Raw genomic sequence first — 21,452 nt, forward strand, 5'->3', positions numbered from 1 at the left:
AGTCACTAGAGGGGGACAGTCACTATATGCACACCTGTGCCCATGCACACACCATGAAATATGCAGGGACTGGCCTAGCACAGCTCCAAAGGGGGCAGACACAGACCACCCCCACAGACCATGATGGAAAGCAATCTACATCCAGGCAGTTCTGATATATCCTAACGGGGCCCAAGGGTGCATGCACGCCCACATCCTGCAGACCTGGGCTACCTCCACCTTGGCCTGTGCGTACCTTTCCAACCTCTGCCATTCTTCACAGAAGAAAAGGATCCCTGAAGGCAAAGAAATGGAGGTCGATCTTCCACCTGGGCAGATCCAGCGCTGACTCCAAACGCAAGCTGGCCAAGGCGGAGGAGAAAGGTGCGGGGGCGGAAGAGAACTGAGTGAGGAAGGAATGGGCGAGAGCTGTGGAGAACGGGTGGTTAATTTGATCTGAAATGCTGGGTGATCTTCCAGGATGACTGGCCTCTGCTGTCAGGAATAGCCCCACCTGGAACTCAGCAGCCATCCCATGGGAAATCCCCACCTGTCGGAATCTCCTTCCACCCAAAACTGGAACAAAGCTGAAATTTTGAAATTCCCCACAAACTCCAATGCAGCCATGGCCAACCTGTGGCTCTTCAGCCACATGTGGCTCTTGCCCCCCAAAAGTGTGGCTCCCAAAGCCACTTTTGTCTCCCCCCCCCCCCCCAAAAAAAATGGCTCCCGCCCCCCACTGGCTCCACCCCGGCTTCCCTGTGCTTACTGGGTCGGAGCTGCAGGGTTTTAAAAATGGCGCCCAAGATGGTGGACATCTTAAAGGGGCATCCTCCTTTTTAATTTTTTTTTTTTTTTTTTACTCCGTTTGTTAAATGGGTTGGCCACCCTGCCCTAATGCTTGGGGGAAAACAATCAGTTTGGAAATATCCAAGCAGTTCTTTCTGATAAGGTGAAACAGCTTGTTTCTGATAACACGGTGCAACACAACGCAATGCCGTAAACTCCACACAAAGCATTTTGATAATTTTTCATCAAACACTCGGGTGAAATCGATACATTCCTGGGGGAGGTCTCCCCAACACAGCTCTAGGTCCATGAGGTGCTGAAGGCTAAGGGGTGGGCTAGCCGGGCAGCTGCTCAGGGCGCCAACCTACGGGGAGTGCCTGGCTCCTGGCGGGCTGCAGTGTCCGCCCAGGGTGGGGGCCGTATTAACCTCTGCAGCACCAGCCAGCAGTGCCCTTCTCCCTGCGGCTGCAGGGCCCTGCACGGCCAGGCGCAGCCTGCCCCGGGCTGCACACCATCTGCGCTGGCTGGGCTGACTGGGAAGCGCATGCGCCGTGCGTCCGCTCACCCATCCTGGGGGCGGGCCCGCGCATGCGCCATGCTCCCGGAGGCGGGCCTGTGCGTCCTGGGGGCGAGCCTGCGCATGCGCTGTGCACCCGGAGGCAGGGCCCAGAGCGCCAAAATGGCTTGGGCCAGGCCTGGCTGCAGGGAGGGGTGATCCAAGCCCAGACCCATTTTGCCCCCAACCCCACTCTGTGCAGCAATCCATACTTTGGCTGCTTCTGCAGCTCCTCCTGCCGTCTGGCGTCTCAGGCCAGGTCTACTGTGTCGTTCACAGTAGTGAAAAATATTGCACTCTGGGGGTACATCTACACTGCACCATGAATGCAAGATAACTAGAGTTATTTCGAAATAACAATGCGAGCGTCTACACAGCCATTCCGTTATTTCGAAATAAGATGGCTTATTCTGAAATCTGTCAACCCCATTCTACCAGGAATAACACCTATTCCAAAATAGCTCTTTCGAAATAGGCCTGTGTAGACGCTCCACTGCTGCTAGTTCGAAATAAGTTATTCCATTCTAAGTTATTCCACCCTGGTGCCTCTTGGGGCTCTAAATCAAGATAGCACGTCTACATTAGAGAAGCCTGCTTCGGACTAATTTTGAGGCTTCCCTGCAGTGTAGACATGCTATTTTAGAATAACTATTTTGAAATACCCATGCAGTGTAGACGTACTCTGAGTGCCGGAGTTTCGTCAACCTGACCCTCTGTGTAGCCCTTGCCAGAGGTGAAAGGAAGAGGGTGCACCCTGGCGCACAACTCCGGCAAGAGCTGGGTGATCTGCGGCAAAAGCCAGCAGGGAGCTATTGAAAGAGCTGGCAGGGATCAGGGTTTCAATAAGACAGTACCTGTAAGAAATTGTAAGTTACTTTCACCACCTCCTGGAGAGGTAGACTAACTACAGCAACAGAAACCCCCTTTCAGAGTAGGAAGCATCCGCGCTATGGCACTACGGCAGAACAGCTGTGACTCTCTAGCAGCTGTAGTGTAGACGTACCCGGAGAGTCTATCGATTTACTGATGGGCGTTCACTCCTGTTCATCTCTGTTTCTTTTGCAGATGATAAATCCATTAAAGTGAGCTTGCGCCCGGCCAAAAGCATGGACTCCCTCAGCTCCATGCCGGATGCTAACGAGGGTAGGTGCAGAAATCCCAGGGAGTCATAGAAAGGGGGAGCTGGAAGGAACTTCATCTAGCCCATCCCCCAGTGCTAAGGCATGAATCAGTTTCCCTAGACCACCCCTTATGGGTCTCTGTATTAGGTATGTCCACGTGTAAATGATTTATCCTATCGCCTGGTCTTATCGGTTAATTTTGTCAACTACACACACTCTTCTCACCCCCACCCCCCACTTGCTGCCTCTGAATCAGAGGCAGCACGGGGTGGGGAAAGAGCGGGAGCCGGTGCCCATGGGGTGTTGGCTTAAAACCCGGCTCCCCATGAGCAGCGGATCCACCTCCCCTTCACCATGCTGCTGGCTCTGATAGAGAAGCAACAGCACAGAGGGTGAGGGGGCAGGTGGGAGCCAATATACACTGGGAGCCAGCTTTCAAGCAGGCTGGCGCCACAGACCCACCAACCCCCCACCTTGCTGCTACCTATGGAGGCAGTGGTGGGGGGGGGAGGGAGCAGGCAGGAGCCGGTGCTGGGGGAGGAAGCTTAAAAGCCAGTTTCTCCCCCCCACATCAGCTGCACGATACCACCTGTGCCCCTCCCCCTCCGCACTGCTGCCTATTTGAGATGCAGCAGCATGGGGCGGAGCAGAGGACACTGTTGCAAAGCAGCCTCTGTCCACAGGGACTCTTTATCTACAGTCCCACTCTCTCACCTAGACGTTTGCTTTTTTTTATTGCTCTGGATCCCAAGACACTAACGTAGGTGCATAGAGTTGAACATCAGTCAGGAAAGGCTGCCCAGAACGCTGCCAGAAATTACCCTGCTTGCCGCACCCTGACCAGTGCTCGTGTGGTTGGGGATCTGCTGTAGTAGCCAGGGCTGCCAGTTTTTAATGGATGTATTCCTGGAGGTTTCCTCGTGTGACATCACCTGCACGGGCCGAGTGCCTCCATCCAGCCCCAGACTCCTGCTGTGCGGGACACCGAGCGGCACCAAGCACAAGCCAGACGTGGACAGATCCCCACTTCCGCCACTCCGCTTGCGTTCCACACGCCGACAGCTCTGACTGCTGTGCTGCTCCTCCTGCTGCAATGAATACTGTGAAAATGGTGGTATTGGGCTAATGGAGTGATTCCTCCATAGTCGGTGACATCGCAGCTTTCACAGAGGCTTAGTAATGGGGAGCAGGGCATCTGCAATCTCTCTTACCCCCCACACACACACCCTTTTTTTTTTTACACCTATCCTATTCCTGAACACGGGCAGGGTGGATGCATTTACTCACCCCCCAGGTCTCTGATCTGTCTCCCCCTTTGTGTCAAACAAAAGAAAGTTTTTCTTCATGCAGCGCACAGTCAACCTGTGGAACTCCCTGCCAGAGGATGTTGTGAAGACCAGGACTTTTAACAGGGTTAAAAAAGAGCTAGATAAATTCATGGATGTTAGGTCCAACAATGGCTATTAACCAGGCTGGGTAGGAATGGTGTCCCTAGCTTCTCTTTGTCAGGGGTTGGAGATGGGTGACAGCAGAGAGATCATTTGATTTCCTGTTTTTGTTCGCTCCCTCTGGGGCATCTGGCATTGGCCACTGTCAGCAGACAGGATACTGGTCTGACCCAATATGGCTGTTCTTATATGTCTAGATGATGCCAGGTTGGGCAGGAAGAGGTCACAGAAGCAGGTCCTCCAGCGCCGAGAGAGTTTCGACAGCCCCTCCTCCCGGGACGAGAGCTTCCTGGAGTCAGAAGAGCATCCCGACGGGAAATTCAAGGGCGAGGAAGGGCAGCAAATGCTGGAGTCTGAGGGTGAAGCCAACACCAAATCAGAGCCCACAACCCCCAAAGCTGGCCGGGCCTCGCTGGTGGGGGGCGTCCCACAGGGCCGCTCACCCAAGAATGCACGGAACCGGGCAGAGAAGTGTGCTGGGGTCCATATCTCCGTCCCTTTCTCGGTCACCGTCCCGTTCCATATCACCTCCAACATCACCCTGTCCCGCCTGACCCGGGGGCTGGAGTGCCCGGCCCTGAGCTACTGTTCCTTAGACAAGGAGGCGCTGGAGAACTCGGCCAAGGAGCAAGAAGCAGAGGATGGACTGGGCGCTAAGATCCCCCTCACCAAAGACGATCACATGGGTAAGCAGCCGGTTTGGATTCGGGTCTGTTTCACAAGCGTGGCCCATGTTGAGTGGAGAGTCCTGTCGTGCCCGGTCCTGCCACTGTCCTTAATTCGGCCATTCACCTGGTGGGTGATTTTGGCCCAGTCACAGCCTGACCCTCCAAGGTGTTTAGGTGCTTAACATCCATGGGGAATTAGGCACTTACATGCCTTTGTCGAGCTCAGCTTTAGCGCTGCATTTCCAAAGGTAGCTACAGCAGGAGAATGGGAGTCCAGAGACCTAGCTCGAAGTCCTGGACTTATTGAAATCCCAGCTCCCCTGAAGACCAGCATTCAATCCCCCTCTCTGTTGCCCCCCTTTGGGGAAAGGAGACAATGGTGCTTAGCCAGCTTAGTAAAGAGCTTTGAACTATGGGTGAAAAAGTGAAAGAATTCTAAGTGTAAAGCAACATGGGGGTAGGAGAGATTGAACCTGGGACCTTTGGGGCTAAAGCCACATGTCACTACCGCATGAGCTGAAAGCCACCTGATAGAGCTAAGGCTGCAGAGCATATGTCTCTTGCCCTTTCTCCATGGTTTCAGTGCCTCTGGGTTATAGAACTGGAGTATTGTGTCCAGTTCTGGGCCCCCCACTACAAAAAGGATGTGGACGCATTGGAGAGGGTCCAGCGGAGGGCAACCAAAATGATTAGGGGGCTGGAGCATATGACCTATGAGGAGAGGATGAGGGAGTTGGGTCTGTTTAGTCTGCAGAAGCGAAGAGTGAGGGGGGATTTGATAGCAGCCTTCAACTTCCTGAAGGGAGGTTCCAAAGAGGATGGAGAGAGGCTGTTCTCAGTAGTGACAGATGGCAGAACAAGGAGCAATGGTCTCAAGTTGTGGTGGGAGAGGTCCAGGTTGGATATTAGGAAAAACTATTTCACTAGGAGGGTGGTGAAGCACTGGAATGGGTTACCTAGGAAAGTAGTGGAGTCTCCATCCCTAGAGGTGTTTAAGTCTCGGCTTGACAAAGCCCTGGCCGGGTTGATTTAGTTGGTATTGGTCCTGCCTAGAGCAAGGGGCTGGACTTGATGACCTTCTGAGATCTCTTCCAGTTCTATGATTCTATGATGGTTGTTAAACCCCAGGCAGCCAAACACACCCAAAGGCAGCCTGTGCATATAGGCCGACTTGGCAGTCGCCTAGGGCGCTGCATTAAACGGGGTGCCCAATGCTGATGCACTGCCATTGAGGGCTTTGGATGCGGGGGTGCCAATCGCGCATTCCGCCAAGGGCGCCAGTTGCCGGCAGCTCGTCTCGGGCCGCCCCTGAACACACGCACCACATGTGAAACGCAGCCCCGAAATAATCCCTGGAGCAGCTCCTAGAGAAACACCCAGTCTTGATAAAAGCTGTCCATGATGGAGAATCCACCATTAGCTGTGCATGCATGTTAAAATGCAGGCCTAATTTCCAGTCTGAAATTGTCCCATTTCAACTTCCAGCCTTTGCATCATGGTAGAACTTTGGCTGTTAGACTGAAGAACCAGTTACCTGTTCCCCTGGTACTTACAGTCTGTGGTCACATCCCCCCTTCCTCTTCTCTGTGTTACACTGCGTAGGTCGAGCTCCTGAAGTTATTGTGGGGAGGTCGGTTTGCTAAGCCTTTAGCCAGGCTCATGATCAAATTGCCTTAAATAGTCACTAGAATTTTAATAACCAAAAAGTAACAGAACTAACAGGGGCATTGTCCAAATTAAAAATTCCCCACCTGTTATCAATCTACTGTGTATCTGGGAGAGTTTGTCTGTCTGTTTTTCAAGAATGCCTCCTGAATGGTAAGCACTAGGACCACCAAATTTGGCAGGCAGCTTCCTGTTATCCCAGAGGTCAGCAACCTTTTAAAACCAAAGAGAAAAACTGCATCAAAATTCAGGAGAAGGGGTCGACAAAGAGCCGTATGAGTGCCCATTTGCATGACTGGAAATATACAACGTAATATTATTGAGAATTGACATGATTAATAATAGCATCAATGAGACATTGTACTCACAGACTTGATGTAATGGGACTTCTGCTGCTGCATCTTTTCGCACGTTGCTTTGACATTTACATGGGAGTGCAGGATCTGGACGGGAGGTGGAGTGTAGGAGGGGGTGAGGGTGCGGGGGCTGGCTGCCTGGACGGGCCAGAGGGCGCCAGGGCAGAGGGTGGGAGGGGGAGGGGGAAGGAGGGATTTTGGCCAGGGGGCAGAGGGTGTCTGGCAGGGGGCAGGGAGGGATTTTGGCCAAGGGGCTGGGGGCAGGCTGTCTGGTGGGGGGGGGGTAAGTGAGGAGGTGGGGGGGGGCAGGAGCGTGGGGGGGCACATGTTTTTATGCCATATGGCAGGCACAGTGTAACACAGCTTCCTGCTGCTCCCATTCCCTGCAGGAAGCCTCCAGGAAGGGTTCACAGGGGAAGCCTCCAGGGAAGTGTGTCCTGGGGAACAAAAATCGCAGCACTCAGGGAGCCATCTTTGGTTCCTGGCTTCCCACACACTGAGAGAGCCCCTGCACTCATAGAGCCTCGAGGCTTTCTCCTCCCCTCCTCCCCCACAGCCAGTGCTGCCCTTCCAGGCTTGCGGGGGCCATACAGTTGTAGCACCAGTGCTGGCTCCCTGCTGTGGGGGGAGCAAGGGGGGCAGAGTTGGGGCTCCAGAAGAAACATATCAGACTCCCTAATGAACCATATTTGGCTCACGAGTCATAGGTTGCGACCCCTGTCTTATCCTAACTGAAAGCAAGGTCAGGGTTAGGTTGTGCCAGGACAATGGATGCGCCTGGAATGGGATTGCTTCTGAGAAAGCCATACAGAAAAGAAACAGAATCACCAGGCAGGTGGAAAGGACTGGAGGGGGATATGCCCTCCCCCAGTTCGGGACTGCCCTAGCCACAAAATTCTTAACCCCCCGGAGGCCTTTAGAGAGGGTGGGGGGATTGAAGCCCCCCTCCAATTCATACAGGAACATTGCTGGCTGTTCCCCCTTCATCTGGGAGCGAGGGGAAAGTGCACAGTTTGCTGCATTCCTCACTTTGGCTGGGGAGTGCATAAGGCAGACAAAACTGCCCCAGCTGGGGTACATGCACTCTCCTGGTCTATCCTGGCTGTGTTCTCTGGAACTGCAGCAGCCATGGAGAGACGCTTCTCACCAGGCCCCAAGCTGCTGCGGTGAGAGAGGGCCGGGGTTGTCCTTTCTCCCCAAGGCAGCCTGTGTCCTGAACCCGTCCTCCCCACTCCCACCCCAGAACAATGATTTAAATGAAGCCTGGACATTTTCATTTAATTTTCCAAAAACCAAACATTAAGTGAGTGGAGGACCCCAGCCCTCCGGGTAAATCTTCTAGTGATATTATACTAACCATGGTACATTGTTTTTCAATCTTTCTGCATCTGGAGTGTGAATTCATTGTTCCATTTACTATATATACACTAGCGGCGAGGAGTCCTGTGGCACCTTATAGATTAACCAAAGTGTTGGAGCATAAGCTGCAATTGTGTGTCCAGGGAGTCTGAAGTGTTCCCCTATAGGTTTTTATATATTGCCATTCCTAATATCTGATTTGTATCCATTTATTCTTTTACATAAGGACTGTCCAGTTTGGCTGATGTATATAGCAGAGGGGCATTGTTGGCACATGATGGCATATGTTACGTTAGTAAATGTGCAGGAGAATGAACCAGTGACAGAATGGCTGATCTGGTTAGGTCCTGTGATGATGTTGCTGGTGTAAATATGTGGGCAGAGTTGGCACTGAGGTTTGTTGCATGGATTGGTTCCTGAGTTAGTTATTATGGTGCACTGTATAGTTGCTGGTGAGAATATGCTTCAGGATGGCGGGTTGTCTGTGGGTGAGGACTGGCCTGCCTCCCAAAGCCTGTGAAAATGAGGGATCATTGTCCAGGATGGGTTGTAGATCACTAATGATAATAATTGGACACACAATTGCAGATCTAAAGGTAGCCATCCTGCAGCAAAAAACCATCAAGACCAGACTTCAAAGAGAAACTACTGAGCTACAGTTCATCTTCAAGCTTGACACAATCAAGTCAGGATTAAACAAAGACTGTGAATGGCTAGTTAATTACAAAAGCAGCTTCTCCTCTCTGGCTGTGTCTACATTGGCCACTTATTCCGGAAAATCAGCCGCTTTTCCGGAATAACTTGCCAGCTGTCTACACTGGCCCCTTGAATTTCCGGAAAATCTACTGTAAAATCATCAGTGCTTTTCCGGAAAAACTATGCTGCTCCCATTCGGGCAAAAGTCCTTTTCCGGAAAACTGTTCCGGAAAAGGGCCAGTGTAGACAGCACAGATTTCTTTTCCGCAAAAAAGCCCCGATTGCGAAAATGGCGATCGGGGCTTTTTTGCAGAAAAGCACATCTACATTGGCATGGACGCTTTTCCGGAAAAGCATCCTGCCAATGTAGATGCGCTTTTTCCGGAAATACTTATCACGGAAAACTGTTCTGTTTTAAGCATTTCCGGAAAAGGATGCCAGTGTAGACGTAGCCTCTGGGTATTCACACCTCCAGATCAGCTACTAGAAGTGGGCCTCATCCTCCCTGATTGGATCCTCCTCGTCATCTCTAGCCTGATTCTGGCCTGCATATTTATACCTGCCTCTGGAAATTTCCACTACATGCATCTGTTGAAGTGGGTCTTTGCCCATGAAAGCTTATGCTCCAACACTTCGGTTGGTCTATAAGGTGCCACAGGACTCCTCGCCGCTTTTGCAGATTCAGACTAACACGGCTACCCCTCTGATATATATACACTAGAAGACTTACGTGCCTCCTGCCAGAGCTCCCTAGGCCTGGAAGGCAGGGCCCTGCTTGGAGCCGGGGGAAAAGGGGCACAACCCAGAGCTTGGGGGAGGGGCAGCTCAGGGGGGGAAGGCCGCACAGGCCTCTAATCAGCACTCCCCAGGCCTGGCCTGGGGACGGAAGGGAGGCGGCTGTGCAGGCCTGCTAGTCACAGATGCACTGGGGTGGCCCAGCGGTCCTTGTGGGGGAGGGAGGTCAGGCTATGGCCTCTGTGGTGGGGGCCGGGGCAGCAGTGCTTGGCCCCAGCCGTGCTCCTGGTGGGGGCTGCGGCGGTGGGGACAGTGGGGTTTCCCCTCCCCCAATCTGGTGCTGCAGCTGGAAGTGGAGGCCACTTACCTGGGCCAGGAGCAAGCAAGATGGCAAGCTCCACCCCCAGCTGGCAACTCTTTTGGTGGCATGGCTACCCCAGTGCTGTCTACACTGGCCCTTTTCTGGAACTCTAGTGGTCACCCGGCAGTATAGCTGTCCCCTGAGCTTGCTGCCCCCCGCCGTGATTGTGAGTATAGCATCCCTCCACTCAGCCCCCTTCCTTTCCATGTCAGATCATAGAACTGGAAGGGAGTTCGAGAGATCATCAAGTCCAGTCCCCTGCCCTCACGGCAGGACCAAGCACCATCTTGACCATTCCTGATAGATGTCCATCCAACCTGCTCTTAACAATCTTGGGTGGAGATTCCAAAACCTCCCTGGGCAGTTTATTCCAGTGTTTGACCACCCTGACAGTTAGGAACTTTTTCCTAATTTCCAACCTAAACCTCCCTTGCTGCAGTTTAAGCCCATTGCTTCTTGTCCTATCCTCAGAGGCCAAGGAGAACAATTTTTCTCCCACCTCCTTGTAATACTCTTCTAGATACTTGAAAACCATTATCATGGCCCCTCTCAGTCTTCTCTTTTCCAAACTAAACAAGCCCAGTTCTTTCAGTCTTCCCTCATAGCTCATGCTTTCTAGACCATTTCTAGACCTCATAGCTCATGTTTTCTAGATCATTTTGTTGCTCTTCTCTGGACTTTTTTTTTTCCAGTTTGTCCACATCTCCCCGGAAATGTGGTGCCAGAACTGGACACAATACTCCAGTTGAGGCCTGATCAGCACAGAGTGAAATGCTGGAATTTTGCAGCAGAATTGGATGGGTGATCAGCACATTCCTGCTCTCTTGGAGCTGATGTAAACTTTTGCACTCAGCCGTTGCTGTGGTTTTAAGTTTCAGCTGGACTGTCTGTGTTTCTCCATCCAGATGAAGAATATCTGAGATTGTTAAGGACTAGAGGTCGCCCTGACATAGAACCCTGGATCCAGCACCCTAGACTTTGCAAAAGGTGCTGGGACCCAGACTTGGGTTCGGCACTATTTGAAATCATCTTTGGTTATGGTAGAGGTTAGCACGCAGGCTGCGCTCAGCTCTGCCATGGCCATGTCTACGAGAATGCCTCTGAAAGGGATATGGACCTTACCCTGCTAGGCGCTGTACAGGCAAATCACAGAGCCAGCCAGTTCCATAAGCCAGCTCTATCCTGGCATGGGTTGGCTGCCCCGCCGCTCCTGCTGTGGGTGGGACTTGAACCCACCACCTGGCACAGGCGCTCCATGACAGAATAAACGGGCCCCCGGGTGGGGGTAGGAGGAGTCACAGCTGACATGCTCAAGGAAGCAGCTTGTTACTCAATGGTACTGACCGTGGCATCTCACTTCCCCATTCCGAGTCAAGGCAGGTCGGTGATGTGAAAACCCGACCTCTGACTCACAGCAAGTATTTAGGGAACTTTCCCTTCCCTTCTGCCCCATGTTGTTTCTGAACGTTCCTCTCTCCCTGCTCCTCCTCTGCCCCTGCTGCTCGAGCAACTCAAGGGCTCCCTCTGCTCCCTCTGATGTGACTGATGTGCCACAAGCTACCAATCTCCACTGTGATGTTTGCCCAAGATAAGGCAACCGTCTACCAGTGAGGGTGGGTAACCACTGGAATAAGCATCCAAGGAGTGATGGATTTTGCCTTCTTGTGTCTTCCAATTCAGATTAGCTGCCTTCTGGGAGACAGGCCCGAACACAGGTCAGCATAGGAGGCAGGGGGGAAATTCTACAGACTAGCCTTAATATCTACAAACTTCCCTTCCCCCTTTGTATCTCACACTTTCCTTTGCCTTCCCTCCTTGCCAGCCCAGTTGCCCGACCCTTCCTGCCCCCCCCCCCCCCCCCGCCCCAGCTTCCACTGGCAGCTGCTACAAACCATTTCAGTCTTGTGGGTACCAAAATCTGCATGGCATCAAATGGGTACAAAATGACGTAAAATAAATCCTGCTGCATTTCACAGTGCGTAACATTGGAGTGGGCACTGGCAGGGTCGCTGCACCGATGATCGATTTGTCATTTGCATATTTCATTATAAAACCCTCATCATTTGGATATGTACATGAAGCTGCTAGAGGCACAGTAGCCTGCTGCATAGGCACACAGCCCTGCTCCATCTCCCAAATCCAGGGACCATGCTGCTGAATTTCAGGCTAGCTTGTTGTGCAGCGGCTCGGCTCTGGGGATGACACCGTGGGACAAGGAGATGAATTATTCTGGGCTGGCCTGGGAACCTGAAGCAAAGAAAGGGGGAAATTTAGGCTAAACATGCAGCTGGGCCAAGTTCTCTGCTGGTGTAAAGGGGTGCAACTCATTGACTGTGGTCACGTTTCTTCACCCAGTTACACCAAGTGGGAATTTGCCCCCCTCTGAGGGTCTGTTGGCCTGTGGATCAGTCTCTGGCCAGGCTCCTATACCTCCCAGCCCACAGCTACAAGCATAGAGGGGGCTTATCAAGGTGAGAGGAAGTGGGTTGGAGTGGGAGTGGCCAGAGCAATCCTCACCTCATGTGTCATCTCCTGGGCTCTGGCCCAAACTCAGCTAGTGCAGGTTAAAGCAGATTCCAAGCTGCCTTGGCTTGTGCCACGCCCATGACTCTGATCAAACCCCACCAAGTCTGCAGTGTTGTGCAGCAGCTAGGCCCGGCTGAGAGTCTGCCAGCAATCCTACTGTAGCCTTTTGGGGGAGCTGGATGAGGCCGGAGAGGGCTTTCCCATCTCTGAAATTGGCTTCTGGCATCAGGTTTTGTTTTGGAAAGGAAACACGAGGGCATGTAACTAACTGTGAGGGCTCTGGGTGAATGGGTCAGACATAGGGATCAAACCTAGAACCTCCAGCTCTTCACACAGGAGCTCCTGCTGCCTGGACTAAGCCAAGGAGCAGCAGCAGCAGCACTGTCAGGGTGTGTCTAGACTACAGGGTTTTGTCAACAAAAGTGGAGTTTTGTCAACAAAACTATACCCGCGTCCGCACTGCCTTTGAGTTATGTTGACATAACGTCGACAAAACTCAGCAGTTTTGTCAACGTATGTAAACCTCATTCTACGAGGAATAACGCCTTTTGTGGATAGAGTTCTGTCGATAGAAGGCATTATTGCATCTACACTGTCCTTTGCGTCCACACTGTGATGTCGACAAAGCAGCTTGCTTTGTTGACAGAACTGGCTGTCGTCTAGACGCTCTTTGTCGACAGAAGCTTTGTCGACAGTATCTGTCGACAAAACTTCTGTCAACAAAACCCTGTAGTCTAGACATACCCTCAGACTGGCCTAGCTTTGGCTAGAGGGGGCCAGTATGCCACACTGAGTAGGCATGGGCGGTGGGCATTGTAGGCAAGGGAAGGTATTGCCTTTCCAAAACTACCTACAGTCCCCGGCCGCGGAGACGGCTGGGGCCAGGGCCATGGCACAGCAGCCCCAGCCCTCAACATGGCCGGCGGGATCAGGCTGGGCTGGGGCTGGGCTTGGCGAGGAGAAGTTTGCTGAAGGGGCAGATCTTTGGGTGGAAGAGGTGGGGCTGAGACTTGGCTTCCCTACCTGAGCCTTCGCCTGCCACCCATGCGTGTAGGCATCATTTCATTTACAGTAAGTTTGGAACCACTCCTGCCACAGTCAGTGGCTGATTCCCTGGCTTCTTTAGACCAATTTTGCGGCAGGAACAACCATCCAATGTCACCCCTTTCATGCACCCAGCTGGATGGGCCGTAGGGACCGCTCACTGAACTCGTCCTCTGTGTTTAATTGTTGAAGCAGATACACAGGCGGCAAGTGCTCCAGACACGGAGGAGAACAGATTGTCTCTGGAGGTACAGGACTCCTTCTCCTTTCTAGACAACCAGGACAGCTGGCAGGACTGTGGCACGGAAGGCGAGCAGCCAGAGAAGAGCTTGCTGGAAGAGTCCACCTCCGACTGTACTGGGGACATGCTGGATGGCTTCTCGGGAATGGATGATGACATGGAGTGCAGGTTCATGAATGTAAGAGTCCACCCGTGCTGAAATCTAGGTCCTGAGCTTTAGCGCCAATGGTGAGCTAGGATTTGTAGGAAGAGGGTAAGGGATGGCTAGAGGGATGTACTTGGGGATGGACAGAAGCTAGAAGGGTATGACTGAGGATTGACAGGCAGACGGAGGGGGATTCTGGGCAGGCAGACAGACATACATATGCTGAGGGAGAGAGAGGGCCATGGGCGGACAGTAGCTTGAGCGATGCATATAGGGATGGACAGACAGACAGATATGCATGCAGAGGAAGGGAGAAGAGGCATACCTAGAGGGATGCGCTGGGGGTGGATAGAGGGATGCGTTGGAGAGGAAAGGGGGGCATGGTTGAATGGACAGCTAGAGGGCTGTGCCTGGGGATGGACAGACAGACAGAGGAGTGAGTAGGAGGACAGTAGGAGGCCCCCACCACTATATTTACCTGCGCCTCTGCAGGTAAAGGTGATTGCAGCTCCCGTTGGCCCATGGAATGCCATTCCTGGACAATGGGAGCTGTGGGAAGTGGTGTCCCGGTTCACACCTCTTTCCACTGCTCCCATTGGCTGAGAATGGTGATCCGCAGCAATGGGAGCCCTAACTGCTGGTACCTGTGGAGGCGCAGGTAAATATAAGCAACAGCGGCCTGTCAGGGGTTAACCCTGGGGAACTGCCGCCATTTCATTGCCCATCCCTGAGTTAAATAGACAGACAGGGATACATTCCAGAGAAAGAGACTTTATTATGCAGCTACCGCTTTCTCTAGGTGCATAAATTACAAGTTCTATACCCGGTTCAAATCAGCCCATTGTAACAGGTCCCTGCCCCCCATATGAACGCTGTCCTCCCATTACGACAGGCCATCTCTGTGGCCCCGAAAGGTTGGTAGGGAAGGAGCAAGACCCTCGCCTGAAGAGGGCCATTGCTGCTCACCCAGGCACCCCCAGCCAGTCTTCCTCACTCCCAGGAGAGACTGGGAAACCAGAGGGTCTTTGCATGGCAAAATTTGGCTGTGACAGGGCCAGGGGGGAAGTGAATTGCCGAGCGGAGATGCCTCCACTGAGAATCCCCTGCCAACCATGGCCATCTCCCTGCCCCCAAAACTAGAGGCTATTATCACCTCTGGCCATCAAAGCAAGGCCCCACGCCTGCCACCACTCTGCCAATGCCCACGCTCATGCCTGTGACGGCACCAGTGGCCGTGGCGCGAACAGCCAGGTTGTAACCATACTGCGTAGTGACCCTTCCACGTGCTTTCAATCCCTAGCCGGAGGAGTTCTCGGTGGAGCCGCCCCTGGAGTACCTCTCCATCGAGGAGTGCATGAACGAGGAGCAGTACTACCTGGCCCCTGGCTACGCCGACATCGAGGAAATCTCTGAGGACGTGTTCCTGAGTGCCTACGATGACTTGAGCCCCTTAGCTCCCGAGTTAGAGAAGCTGCGACAGTTCGATGCAGAGCACACATCAGAGCAGGCACAGGGTGGAGAAACGCCTCAGGAGCCGTTGTGCCACCAGCCCATGAGACCTGCTCAGGAAGGGTCATTACCTAGCAACGCCAATGGCTCCTCTTCGTCTAAAGAAGGCAGCCCTGCCAAAGCGCCTCTACCAGATGGTCTCCATGCTCCAGAACCTGCCAAGCCATACAAGAGCAAGGAGGCTGCCAAAGATCTCGGCGGTGCCCTTCGCCAGCCACAAGGGCCTGAGGAGAACGTGGCTGAAGGGGTGGCCGCCCAGCCCAGCCCAGCCCTCCAGCGAGAAGACAACACAGAGGTAATAGAGGGGGATGGCCTGGAAGCCGGCTGCTCGCTGCGCAGAGCGGGCCCTAGCCCACACAGAACTGAGCCCCCCATGGAGATAGTGCCAGCGGGGGAGCACCACAGCTGTCTGGAGAGCGCATGTCCCACAGCCCAAGCCAGCCATGATGGAAAGGAGCAGGGGCAGGCCCCGAGGCTAAGGGAAGCAGAGCTGGCTCTGGGTGCTCAATGCAGGTCTGTCCAGGAGGTCGACAGATGTGCCCCAGAAGAAGAGAGAGAGCAGGAGGACCAAAGGCAAACTGCTCCTCCTGCACCAGAAACCAAACAGCCAGAGAGTGGAAAGGGCTCACCTCAGCCCCTCACAACGGAGGCCACCCCTGGCTCCTTGCTGGGGTCAGTGTCTGAGGTCGCTGCTGCCCCCATGTGTGAGAGTGGCCCTATGGCCATTGCCCCCTTTCTAGAGTCAGACCTCGAGGCCGCTGCTATCCCCCCATATCCGAGTGATCCCCAGGCTTCCAGCTCCTTGCTAGAGACAGACCACGAAGCCCCAGCCGCCCTTGTGCATGAGAGCGGCCCGGAGGCAGCTCCCTTGCTCAGCACTAGCTTGGAGGTGACATCCTGGTCAGGCCCTTGGCTTGAGGCTGCCCCATCACTGGGGAGCGGCCCCACAAGCCTTCCCCTAGAATCTGGACCCCTGAGGCCCACACCCTCTCCCACTCCCCCCAAGCCTGACGTGCCTGCTGGGGTGCGCCCCGATGGCAGCGCCCCCATGAGAGTCACTGCCAGCAACGTCAGAGTCCAGCAAGTGAAGTCTGTCCCCGTAGTGCCCCCCAAGCCCCAGTTTGCCAGGATGCCTCCTACCACGATGATGTACCCAGGTGAGGCATCCACATGGCCCAAGCCCTCTGCCTCAGAGAAGAGCTGCGACGGCAGGGAGACCCGCCTGGGAAAGGGGACTTCTCTCCAGAGGCAGTCGCAACCCGCCAGCCTGGGCGTGTGCTGCAGACACACAGAGACCCTGGTGTCCAACGAGGAGCCACCCCCACCCAGCGCCCAGGAGAAGTGCCCCAGTGGCACGGAGAGCCGCGAGCCTGCCGGGGGCTCTCTCCAGAAGCAGAGGCAAGCCAGCTGGCGTAATGGTGGCAGCATGTCGTTCGACACGGCAGTGGCTCTCGCCAAGGAGAGGCACTTGGCCCAGGCCCCCGTCCGAAGGATCCAGACCTATTGCGTGGGAGATGGTCCGGAGATGCATGGCAGTGCCAAGCTGGAGAAGCCCCCATCACTCCCTAGGTCTGCCCTAAAACCTGTGGGACAGCGCCCTCTGCGGCCACTGAGCTGCACCGGGGCACTACTGTCTCCAGACGCCCTGGCTCTGGGCAAGCCCCCAACCCTGCCTGACACGGTCTGCGACCCGCTCCTGTCGCCTGGCCGGGAGCCGCTTTCCTTCACCCTGGAGCCCACCGCACGGAGCAGGCTGAGCTTGCCCAGGCTTAGCCAGCGGCCGTCCGACACGGAAGAGGCAGCGGGGGCTCTCCTGCAGCAGCGGCGGTCGCTGGCTTTTGAAATGAGGGACGGAGGCGGGACGGCATTGTGAGCGAGCGGTGGGGACAGTTCCATGCTCCTGGGTTGCCGGGGGCTGCCAGATCTCAACCAGTGACCCAGCAGGCTGCTGTCTTAATGCGTCGCCTGGTTCCCGCTGCTCCGAGTCCAGCCCTGCTGTGGGTGGCTGGCACCGGATGACCGGGACCGGGTGGGTTGGGTTGTGCAGCAAAAGAAACGCCGTGTGCCTCAAGGAAGAGGATCTCCTTTCTGGGAGCAGGGTCTCTGAACCACAATGGGCCACGTGGGCCCCAGCCTCCGCCAGAGCGAACGCCGCTCAGATGTGATCGCTGAGTCTTCCCTCAGCGTCTCATTTTCAGCAGAGAAGAGAACTCTGGCTCCTCCAGCCAGTTACCTCCACTTCCACCAGGGCTGAACCACAACAATCGTGCTCTTGGCTCCCCAACCCCTTGGCCCCTTTTGCTTTTAGGAAATGGACAAGGTGAGAATGTTCCTCTCTCCCAAATTCAACCCCAGGACTTTTCCCTGCCTCCTGTTAGTCTGCTGCCCTTAGCTGCAAAGGCCAACTGGATATGTCACAGACCTACAGCAGTCAGGTGGGTTGTACGGTAATGGGCAGCAGCCAAGGTATGCTGCTGGAGCCATGCAGGACAATCTGCTGCTTAGAGCTATCTCCTTGTAATTTCAGAGAAACCACCGGCACTAGTGCTGCTTGTCCCTTATTTACAGTCACTAGGCTCACCAGAGAGGCCAAGGAATGAGCCAGCCCTAATAGCTGGGCTCCTTTCTGATGCTCCCTTCAGGGCAGGGTTAGCAAGTGGGGAATGTTGTGTCTCTGCAGCCCAGCCTGTCCCTTTTCTTTGGGCAACAACACTGCCGAAAGGCCTAGAAAATCTATGGTAGGAAACGAGGCTATGGCCGATGGCCTAGATGAGATATACAGGCACGTCCAGCTCTAATTTTGCATCTTCCTGCCTTTAATATGAAAGGAGCAGCTGAGTCCAGGGGCGGATTGTCCCGGCAGGATACCAGGCATTTCCCAGTGGGCCGGCGGCCAAAGGGCCAGCTGGCGGCTGCTGGAGGAGAAGGGGGATAAACCCGGCAAGCTGCTCCTGGGAGTGGCTGCTGGAGTTCTGGCTCTGCACGGCCCTCCCCTCTCCGCTCCTCCCCACTCCAGAGGCATAGCGAAGGGGGGTGGGGGTGGGGCAGTTGCCCCCGCTTTCCCGGGCACCGGTCTGGGGTGGGACCAGAGAGCACATGCTGCTCTTGGGTCCGGGAGCTGCCGTGGCTGAGTGGCTCTCTCCAAACTGCAGTTGAAGCAGCCAGCTGGGTGGGAGGAGCAGTGGTTTTCAAGGTATGTTCCTCTGGTGCTTGGCTGGGGGGAGGCGGGGGAGGATTTGATTGGGGGAGTGCTCCCCCCGGCACTCACCCCTCCTCCTCTGGGGCAATGCTCCCCCATTCACCTTCAAAGCTGCACAAGCTGCATTTGTGCACGCACCCCCAGCAAGCCACGCAAGCTGCATTTGCGCGCACACCCTCCCTGGACAAAAAAAGGGGGGGGGGGGGCAGCCAAACCATTTTTTGTTTGGGGCAGCAAAAAAACTAGAGCCGGCCCTGGATGCAGGGAAAGATGGAGGGGCATGCAGAGGTGACATCAGGGAGAGGGCCGTTCTCAACCCATTTCCCGGGCCTATTTTGATTGCTAGTCTACCCCGGCTGAGTCCTTGGGTTTCTAGTCTCCCAACACCGCTCCAGTCAGCATTCCTGTTTCACCAGTTGTGTCGGGGACTCCAGTATTTTGTTAACCTGAGATGGCAGCTGGTTTGGGTTTGACAAGGATTTGTAGCTCCTGCCTCCTCTTCCCGGATAATAAAGATTGTTTGGAAGCAATCCATGCAGTTGTGGTGGTAGCTTTTCATACAAGAGTCTCTGATCCTGTGCTGCTGAGTCCCAGATGGGCAATCCAGAGATGTCAGGTTTGTCAGAGTAGGGCACCACCGGTGCGTGGGTTTGTCTGGGCTGAACAGGGCCATGTTGTGCCTTGCTCGTATAGGGCACAAAGGGCTCCTTTGACTGTAAAGGGTGTGCAAATGAGATGAGTTCAAAAGGCATGTCCAGTGTTACCATCAGCTAGAATTTAACCCCTGGACTTCGGCAGGAGAAGATCTGGGTTGAAATCCAGGCTAACTAGGAAAATGCGTGCCTGGGTGGGGGCGGGGAGGGGAGGTGTTAACCCAGTAAGGGCTGGGACCTTCATTCCCATGGTCTCACTTTGCCTAAATCACTAAGGTGCCGATCCTGCAAGGAGCCCATGGGCTAGCCAGACTGGAGTAGCAAGGAATGGGGCAGGTTGGTGTTTCATCAGCGCTAGTTGGTCAGAAGCTAGGCCCACTGCAGGGCAGGACCGAGGTGCAGCAGCAGCAGACTGCGTGAAGCCCCACACTGGAAGAGGTGAGGGTTGCAGGGCAGGAGAGAGGCCCACCATTGTAAAACCTATCTCCCATTTCCTTCCACCCAGGCCTGGTCCCCCTCCTCTGGCAGTGCACAAGAGGCTTAAGGTGAAGGGCAAGGATGGGGAGCCTCAGGCCCGGCTTGCCTGGATCCAGACCTCGACACTCAGGGCCAGAGCCTGGACTGGTGCACACAGGGGCAGATGAGGATTTTGCAGGACCCAGGGCAGCACAATTTTGTGGGCCCCCCCCCCTTTAACATGGCGCATGCACGGTGGCATCATGGCGCATGCGTGGGGCTTCTTGAAGCGTGGGGCCCGGGGCGGAACTGGAAAGGGAACGGGCAGGACAGGGTAGGGATGTTAGGGTTTGTATGATTAGACAGTTGACAACCCTAATGGAACCGGCAGCAACCAGGGCCAGATTCAGGCTCTAGAGATTCCTTTTCAACAAAACCACACAGAACAATTAATTATGCAAATTAAGCATGGTGATATTCTACTCCACGCTTCATTTGCACAAGCTTTTGCGGAAAAAGGGTGCCATATAGACATAGCCTTAGGTACCTTCTGTTGCTATGTGACTGGATTCGGCCAGTCAGTATCTTAGGTTGCATGCACACTGTAACTCAAAATAAGATAAGCAATTTGAGCTATGCAAATTGCATACCTTATTTCGATACAATTTCGAAATAGCTTGTTTCATCCTTTCGCGCTGTCTCCACAGTGCCAAATTTTGAAATAAAGCGATATTCTGAAACATCCCTTACTTCTTGTAGAATGAAGTTTACTGGGGCATCGGACTAACGAGCCCGAAATAATGGGCTTGCTGTGAAGACGCAGGATAGCTATTTCAGGGTACTCCGAAATAACGTTGCAGTGTAGACATAGCCTTACTGTCAACTCACAGTGATGTGTGCGTGAAAGTGTGCACTCCTGCACACAATCGCATCCTTTCATACCCTCCCCAGCTCTTCCATTTAAGCCCCTGACTTAACAAGGTCCTTTCAAGATGAGGCTGACCTACTCATTTGGGACAGATTAAACTCAGGCCTGTTCCCAGTAAAGATAAGAACACTGAGAACAGTTCATTACTTCCTGCAGTCAGTATAAAGAGATCTTTGGGTCACTGTGGTTAGTTATCTAAAAACATCCTCTCCATGTGCAGCAGCAGTCAAAAAGCAAACAGAATGTTGGGAATCATTAAAAAAGGGATAGAGAATAAGACAGAAAATATCTTATTGCCTCTATATAAAACCATGGTAAGCCCACATCTTGAATACTGCATACAGATGTGGTTGCCCCATCACAAAAAAAGGTATCTAGGCATTGGAAAAGGTTCAGAAAAGGGCAACAAAAATTATTAGGGGTTTGGAATGGGTCCCATCTAAAGAGAGATTTAAAAAGACTGGGACTTTTCAGCTTAGAAAAGAAGAGACGAAGGGGGGTATGATAGAAGTCTATAAAATCATGACTGGTATGGAAAAAGTGAATGAGGGAAAGTTATTTACTTGCTCCCATAACATAAGAACTAGGGGTCACCAAATGATATTAATAGATGGCAGGTTTAAAGAAAACAAAGGGAAGCTTTTCTTCATGCAGCGCACAGTCAGCCTGTGGAACTCTTTGCCAGAGGATGTGGTGAAGGCTAGGACTTCAGGGTTCAAAAAGAGCTAGATAAATTCCAGGAGGATAGGTCCATCAATGGCTATTAGCCAGAATGGGTAGGAATGATGTCCCTAGGCTAGTGATTCCTAATCTTTTTCCCATGGAGGAACCCCTAAAATAATTTTTCATATCCCGAGGAACCCCTACCTATGAAAACATTTGCTTGGCCAGAAAAAGTTGACAGCAGGAAGCGCAATTCAATTTATTCAAATTATTGTCAAGAAAATTTATTTGTAAAGAGCTGTTTATATATATATATATATAGGGCTCGTCGAGCGGCAGCAAGCCCCGCTCGCCA

At 53.6% G+C, this 21,452-nt stretch overlaps 1 protein-coding gene across 6 annotated transcripts in view; it reads left to right on the forward strand.

The window, feature by feature from the left end:
* Positions 1-19,505, forward strand: part of ARHGAP30 (Rho GTPase activating protein 30) — a 59,981-nt gene extending 40,476 nt beyond the window's left edge. Inside the window, exons 8-12 of one of the 6 annotated variants that reach the window (XM_075908130.1) lie at positions 263-363; positions 2,390-2,467; positions 4,091-4,579; positions 13,496-13,722; positions 14,990-19,505. In XM_075908130.1, the coding sequence (XP_075764245.1) occupies positions 263-363; positions 2,390-2,467; positions 4,091-4,579; positions 13,496-13,722; positions 14,990-17,071 (2,977 nt within the window). In that variant the 3' untranslated portion in view covers positions 17,072-19,505. The remainder of the gene's footprint in view (positions 1-262; positions 364-2,389; positions 2,468-4,090; positions 4,580-13,495; positions 13,723-14,989) is intronic. The other 5 variants (XM_075908133.1, XM_075908135.1, XM_075908131.1 and 2 more) reach the window with 5 other exon arrangements.
* Positions 19,506-21,452: the final 1,947 nt, after the last annotated feature.

Source organism: Pelodiscus sinensis, chromosome 24, assembly GCF_049634645.1.
Source record: "Pelodiscus sinensis isolate JC-2024 chromosome 24, ASM4963464v1, whole genome shotgun sequence".
NCBI classification, from domain to species: Eukaryota; Metazoa; Chordata; order Testudines; family Trionychidae; genus Pelodiscus; species Pelodiscus sinensis.